Consider the following 7,649-nt stretch of genomic DNA (forward strand, 5'->3'; position numbering starts at 1 on the left):
CTGCAATCTGAACTCGATTCCTACTCCTTGCTGCCCGGTCTTCCCCCTCCAATGTTGCAAGTTGTCCCTTCCTGCTAAGGGCATCTACTACCGCATTGTGTCTTCCCGGTCTATACTCAATAGTCATGTCAAACTCTGCCAAGAAGTCCTGCCAACAAGCTTGCTTTGCAGAAAGCTTCGGCTGTGATGCAAAATAGCTTGCTACAACGTTGTCCATCTTGACAACAAATGGCTTCCCAATCAGGTAATGCCTCCACACATGAAGACAGTGAATGATCGCAGTGATCTCCTTCTCATGGATCGGATACCTCCATTCTCTATCCTGCAACTTCAGTATCGGTCGCTGTGTCTACCTCAAATGGTCGCTCGAAGTCCGGCAACTTCAGTATCGGTGCTGTAACCATCCTCTTCTTCAAATCATCAAATGCCACCTGACATTTATCTGTCCAACTCCATCTCTTGTCTTTCTTCAATAGGTCTGTCAGTGATGATGTTACCTTGGAGTACCCCTCTACAAACTTTCGTTGGTAGTTGGTCATGCCCAAAAACACCCTCATCTCATGGAAATTCTTCGGTTCAACCTAGTCCTCGATCGCCTTCACTCTACTCAGCTCCATCCGTATGTACCTTTGACCTACTATATGTCCAAGGAACAGGATCTCGGTCTGAGTGAACACACACTTAGACTTTTTCAAGTACAACTGATTTTCCTTCAGTGCCTCGAACACCATCGCCAAGTGCTTCTTATGATCCTCCATGTTGTCACTGTACACCACTATATCATCCCAGTACACTAATATGAACGAATTCAAGTATGGTCGTAGAACATCATTCATCAAAGTGCAAAATGAGGCAGGAGCATTGCACAACCCGAATGGCATAACAAGGAATTCAAAACTACCATATGTCATTACTATTGCGGTCTTCCTCTCGTCTCCTTCAGCTATCTGCACCTGATAATACCCATGCCTCAATTCCAGCTTGGAAAACACTCGGGCTTTCGCAAGCTTGTAAAGCAATCAAAAGCTAATGGCAAAGGATACTTGTTCCTTACCGTCTGCTTGTTTCGTGCATGGTAATCACAGCACATCCATAGCTCATTCGAATCCTTCTTCTGTTGGAACAATACGGGAGCTCCATAGGGGGACCTTGAAGGTCTGATGAAGCCTGCATCAATTAACTCCTTTAACTGTCATTTCAATTCCTCCAACTCAGGCCTTGACAATCGATAAGGTGCTTTAGCCGGAGGTTGCTTCCCTGGCTCAAGCTCAATGCTATGGTCCACTGCACGCCTCAGTGGAAGCTTCTTTGGTAGTTCATCAGGCATCAAATCTGCATATTTGGCCAGTACCTCAGAAATCTCGGCTGGAACAGGCGTCCCCACTCCATCACCTTCGACTCCCTTGAACATCACTGCATATGTCTCCATATCTGACTCCTTCATAGCCTTCTCCAAACTCAGTGCAAAAACATGCTGCACCTTGACTTCCCGCCTTTGCCTATGAGTGGGAAAAGTCCAAGTTTGTGACTGTCCAACTAGCACCACCTCATCACAGAAGGGGACAACAATTGCCTTGTTTCCCTTCAAGAAATATTGCCCCAATATCATATCAAAGTCGTTCATCTCCATCACAGTGAAGTCCAACTGACCCTTCCAGTCTTTTATCTACACAGGCACTTCGTGTGCCAAACCCGCCACTTTAGCTCTAGAGTTCACCGCCTTGACTTCCACATTTGATGGGAAGATCATCGGTCCAACCTCTTTTGCTAACCGTGTTGTCATGAAGTTATGAGTGGCCCCCGTGTCCACCAGAGCTTGAATGGTCTTGCCATGAACCATCAAGTCCACGAAACCCAGACTGTTAATCCATGATTTCTCCATAACTTTTCCCTGCATACATGTCTATTCTCTACAAGTAGCTCTGATACCATCTGTCACGCCCCCAATTCTTTTTTCGTTAATTGGCAACCGTGCGGCACCGCCTAAGTAGCTAACATGTTCCATTGTTAAGTTACTTTGTGAACTACACCTAACATTCATCATCTTTCATTAACAATATTAATGTGCGGAATCCATTAACATTATAACATCATCATAAACATTCATAAGACAACAGAGAGTACACCATTCATATGCAATAATAATCTTTTATTATGTATTTGAAGAATTTACAAATGACCGAGAGCAAAGCTCCATCGGTGTTTTACCCATGTCGAGCGCCCACCTCGTGCACGCCTTGCACGGTGGTCGCACCCCCACTTCATCGTTTCAACACACAAGTCCCTTGCCTGAGTCGGGGGGGGGGGCGCACCCTCGTCTGGCCCTCCACCCGGACTCCTTAATCGAACTTGTATTAACCATCAGGCAGGCGCCTTCATGCAACCCTTCCACCCGAGTTTTAAACCGGCGGGCGGGCGCCTTTGTGCAGCTCTCCATCCGCACTACCGACCGACGGACGGGTGCCTTCGTGCACCCTCCACCCGCTCTACCTGTTCACCAACCGTGTGCCGAACTTGTGCCTGCCTACCCGACCAGAGGGCGCATCAACTTGCAGTTCTGCGCCTTAACCGCTGCGGCTACCTCGCATCCCTCGCACTTCGTATGATGAGCGGTGATCGAATGTGATGACTTTGCCAAGTCTCGCCCTCCAATATATACGGTGGGCAACGGGGGTCATGCCACCCGGCCGACCCTCCGTTTCAACCTCCAGCTGACTTGCCCATTTGCAAACTCGCCCGAAGTGTAGGTCGGCCCGCCCATCACATGGGACCGCCTCACCTCAACTCACCCGCGTATAAGTGAGGCAACCAACTCGTCCACATGATATGTCTCGCCCTTTGGTCGCCTTTTTAACTCGCGCACTACTTCGGTTGATTGGTGGGCGCGCCCGGGCGACTCGTCAGCTGCAGGGCATTACACAAACAGTTTGGAGGAGGGATGTCATGATGCTCATATGTCTGTCGATACTAGTAGAGCAGTTGCTTCAAGCATCGTGTTAGTTTGGCCAAGTATCCAACTTCCTTTATCTTTATATTTATATTTATTAAGTTATAAGTATAAATAATTTACTATAATTTATTTTTGTGAGTGCATTTCCTCACCATCGTTTTTAAAATAATTTTTTATAAAATGATTTCAATGCCTTAGATAACCTTTTTGATATTAACTTGATATAAAAACACTTCTATAATATTTTTGTTTTTTTGTTAATTTATATTTTAATTTCATATTTTTATATATTTTATACTAAAACAAATATTTTTTCATGTATTTTTAAATTTGTCTGTGTCGATTTACCTATAAGGGTTGAGTATTTGTTTTATATGTAAATGATAGTTTATATTTGATATTTAAGTATGCTCATAAACATTTTTTAATAAAGTTTTAACTTATTTAGTTTGAGATTGATGGTGAATGGTGTATTGTCAAATTAACTATAAATGGTGTACTGTTAAAGTACTCCTAACTATAACTGCATAAGTGATTGGGTGGAACGGTATACTGTCAAATTAACAGTGAATGGTACTCCTAACCATACCTAACCATAGGTGGATAGGTGGTTGAGTGAAACGAGAAATATATTATTTCCAATAAATTTTTTAATGATTCATATATATAAATTAATTATTGTTATATGAAGTGGTGTATAAGTAGTAGGTTTTATTTGCTTAGAAAAAAAATCTAAACCAAAACCTATTCAAATAGATTTTGATTTTGTGAAATTAAAATTAAAATTCATTTAAAATTTAATTGAATTACGTTCTTAAAATTTTATAAAACTTGCTTTATAATAAAGCTAAAAGCTAAGATCATGTCTAAAATTTTTTACTACAATTTAATTAGATTGTAAAAATAATTCAAGTATATGATTCACTTAATACGAAATTATTATAATACATGAGTTTTCTCGATTCCTATTAGCTATTGTAGTGTAGGAGTTTTTATTTCTTAAAATTTAAGCTAAGACACAAAATTCATTATGGTAATCAAAGCAATTGAATGGCTGAGAGCTTTATTTATATTTATTATTTATTATTATGATTTAACCAAGTAATTAAACATTTAACCTAAACAATTATTTACATTAATTGTTTCGACATTTTCTTATGTGGGTTATCGAGGGAAACTAATTCAGGTAAATGAAAACAAGATGAAATGGGTTAAGTCCGTTCTCATTAGAGGCGCGATTAGAATGGACTTGACTTGACTGATATAACACGTAACACACCCAACAAAATACGAAGTATAGGATGTACTTCCGGCTGCAAAACATTTCTGGCGATCACTACTGAAGTCGAACATGCGTCTAAGTGAACAGAGAAGAAAAGGTGGGCCCGAGCAGCCACGCAAGCAGATTTAGAGACTCTGCGATCGTGGTTAAGGGTTGCCTCTCGGGCATGTATTATGTTATAATTGGAGATATATCATCAGGGAACATTTCAATACACGATATAAACCATTTCTCTGCGGAAACTTTTTATATAATCATGAATTATCAAGCCTTGCTAATGGCCCAACAGTGAGCATGTTTTTAAATTTTATTTCCAAAAGCAACAGTGAGTAAGATACTTCTTGAACGCAAGAAGTGACCTTCAAAATACAACGGAAAATGGCCATACACACCATCAAAGTTTTGTATTTCAAGATTATTGAAAACAAGCACATAGTTGTAGTGCTGATTTATAGAAACAGACACAGATGAAAATACACAGAAATGGAAGAGCTAGTAATGTCAATTCATCTGTAACTTCCCATTCTTACTGCAGCCTACAGTGAACTAAAGATTATGTTGGACATTTCAAGCTTTCCCATTTCTGACTTGAATATTTCCATTGCTTCAAAGGGCAAGCATGTAATAACTCTGATGCCATTTTTTCTCTTATCATCTGTGTTTGTATTTGGAGGTAGAACGAAAATGCAAACATTAACAAATGGAAAGCTCGCTGGAGTCACGTTCACTGCCTCACCCCAGCCGAAATCCGCCAGTGAGTATCCCAAGCGGGTCCAGTCAGACAAATATAGTTCTGTTGCGGAAGGAAGCCCAACTTCAACTTTCGGTTTAGGGTCATGGAGCTCAAGAAAATCTATGGCAGACCTAAGGTATTCATCTGTCAGTCTCGCCTTCTCTTCCTTCACCATTCTCACTAGATCCCAAAGCGAAGCCTCCAATACAACTTTAGCAGAAACTGCAACGCAAGCACTGAAGAAACCGACACCGTAGTACCCCTTCGGGAGAGGTGGTTTGTACACATTTCTCACGTTTACAGCAAAAAGAAGGCGTACTTGCTCATCAAAAGGAATTTTCAGAGCCTTCACCCTTGATTTCCACACGAATGCGGCCAAGGCTTCAAACGTTGAGCAATTTAAATACTCTTCATCAATATCTTTTGTCTTTGCTGCTAAAACATTCTTCTTGAGTTTATCTAGAGAGTGAGCAGTGAGCACAAATGAGCCCTGGACTAGACCTCCTGCAGCGTTTACGTCGATGAGGCAACTTCTGCTTGGGTTATCGCCACCTAATTCTTTGTGATCGAAATTAACTGTGGGTGGGCATCGTGGCTTAAGAAGTTCTCTCTTCCACTGAGGTGTTACAGATGGATGGGGCTCTCCCCTGGCAATATCAGCTACTGCGTTAAGAAATTGTGAGAAACCTAGCCCGTCAATGATGCAGTGCGAGACGCAAAGACCGAGAACGAACCCTCCACAACGAAAACGGGTCACCTTCAGCCCAAGAAGAACCACAAATGAGATTACGCCTTGAAAAATTAAGAACCATATGATGTTCAAGCATCAAAACCACAAATGAGATTACGCCTTGAAAAATTAAGAACCATATGATGTTCAAGCATCAAAACCTAGTGACGACAAATAAAATATTTGTATCAACAGACTTTGTGATTGGCTCACCACACTGTGATCGATAATTGTTTTTATTTATCAAAGTATCATAAATATAATCCAAACCTAATTAAATACAACAAAAAAAAAATTAAATTAAATATATTAAATTCAATTAAGAAAACAAAATGTTATATATATATATATATATAAATATATATAAGGAATTCATCCACTATTTTATTGTTTTTAAATAAAATTGTACGTGTGTTTATTAAATAAATCAATTATAATTATTTGTTTAAATCTATTAATAAAATAAAAATTTAAATTTAAATTTGTAAAATAATATTAAATTTTAAGTTAAAATTTAAAATACATATATATAAATATACAAATTGATAACTAAAATTTATTAACAAAAACAAATTATTTTAATTTTTCAAAGTATCATAATTTAAATTATTTAAATGCGAACATTACTAATTATTTAAATAAGAATCCACGCCTACAACTGTAATAGGAACTTTAAAAATGCAGGAAAATTATCACCGAGTATTCATACGAACTACAGACTATAACGTTCGCTATTTCTTAAGTCGTGGCGTATCAGTTATGCGTTATGATCAAATTTACAGAGTCGGAGGAAATCGGTCTGACAACCGAAAGAAGGGTTCTATGTTTCTCACCTGAATAACCAGAGGAGGATTATCATGATGCTCGTACGCCGTTGGATATTCGTAGAGCAGTTGCTTCAAGCATGGTGTCAGTTGGGCCAGGTATCCAACTTCCTCCAGACTGCAGTTTGCAGTGCCTTCAACGAACATGGCTCCTTCTCCTGTACAACATACCTCAAGCTTCCCATTAACGGTTTTCCTCATCCGCCCAGCCAGAGGATAGTAGTAAACCAGAGCTTTGGAGATCGCATCTCGGATAACGTGGACAGGGTCCACGTGGCTGGTTGGACAAGCGCCATACACATGAAGGATTTTACCCGTGACTCTCAGTTCATCTTGACTGTCTATGTTTGACATGTAAAGGACCTCCTTAGGCGTAGTCTCAGCAGGAGTCACCATGATGGGCTGTAGTGCAGTTACAGATAAGCCAGTGATATTGTCAGCCCCATCCTCAAACTTGCCCATTACTTCAAGCAGAATTTGGATGCTGGCCGCTTTATTGACCATCTAAATCAGAAATGGATATGGCCAGAGTACTAATAAAGAATAAATCTGAATCTATTCGAGGTTTCCCAGATGCTCGCTGGGAAACCATGGGATTATAAAAAAAATAAGAAGCTAGGAAGATTGACATAAACAATATGATCGTGTATTCGACTCTCCAGTAGACTGCAATTTATGCGTGGGATATTATGAAAATTATGCAAACGGGTTGTTAGTAGTTGCCAACTTGCGGTCACTTCAGTTTTCTTTACCGGTAGGTATACAAGGCTTTCAACCTTTTTCTGATGTGACCTCACTTGACAGGGCCGTACTACACTTTTGTAAAGAGAGACACGAGTTTCGTTGCCGTCATCTACAAGTCAGACCAAACGCCTTTCTACATGTGCATGTGATGTGAAAGGCAGGTAGACAGGCGTTTGGTCTGACTTGTAGACACGGCTACGAAACTCATGTCTCTCATTACACCATTCATTCAATGACTCTCCACATCAACAATGAATGAGGCGTACCAATTAATATAGTGTATATATTTATTAGCACAATCATAATTAATTAAATGTGATTGATATACAAACTCAAGGAAACTTAAGGTTTTATTTATACTATTTAATAAATATATAATAATAAAA

General features: G+C 39.7%; 1 protein-coding gene across 1 annotated transcript; it reads right to left on the reverse strand.

The window, feature by feature from the left end:
* Positions 1-4,554: 4,554 nt before the first annotated feature.
* Positions 4,555-7,228, reverse strand: LOC149160746 (10-deacetylbaccatin III 10-O-acetyltransferase-like). The gene is made up of 2 exons (XM_089435397.1): positions 6,529-7,228; positions 4,555-5,722 (listed from the first exon to the last, which is right to left on the reverse strand). The coding sequence occupies exons 1-2, from the start codon at positions 7,021-7,023 to the stop codon at positions 4,769-4,771; spliced, it is 1,449 nt and encodes a 482-aa protein (XP_089291523.1). The 5' UTR covers positions 7,024-7,228; the 3' UTR covers positions 4,555-4,768.
* Between the last annotated feature and the right edge of the window lie 421 nt (positions 7,229-7,649).

The sequence above is a fragment of the Pinus tabuliformis genome, chromosome 5_2, assembly GCF_031772625.1.
Source record: "Pinus tabuliformis cultivar Carrire ecotype Pingquan chromosome 5_2, CPIR1, whole genome shotgun sequence".
Taxonomy (NCBI): domain Eukaryota; kingdom Viridiplantae; phylum Streptophyta; class Pinopsida; order Pinales; family Pinaceae; genus Pinus; species Pinus tabuliformis.

Bases quoted from the DNA above. Each gene is read 5' to 3' on its own strand.
- LOC149160746 (XM_089435397.1), bottom strand. From the start codon at position 7,023: ATGGTCAATAAAGCGGCCAGCATCCAAATTCTGCTTGAAGTAATGGGC. The intron at 5,723-6,528 runs GTGAGAAACATA...CTTGGGCTGAAG, and splicing joins ATCCTCCTCTGGTTATTCAG to GTGACCCGTTTTCGTTGTGG.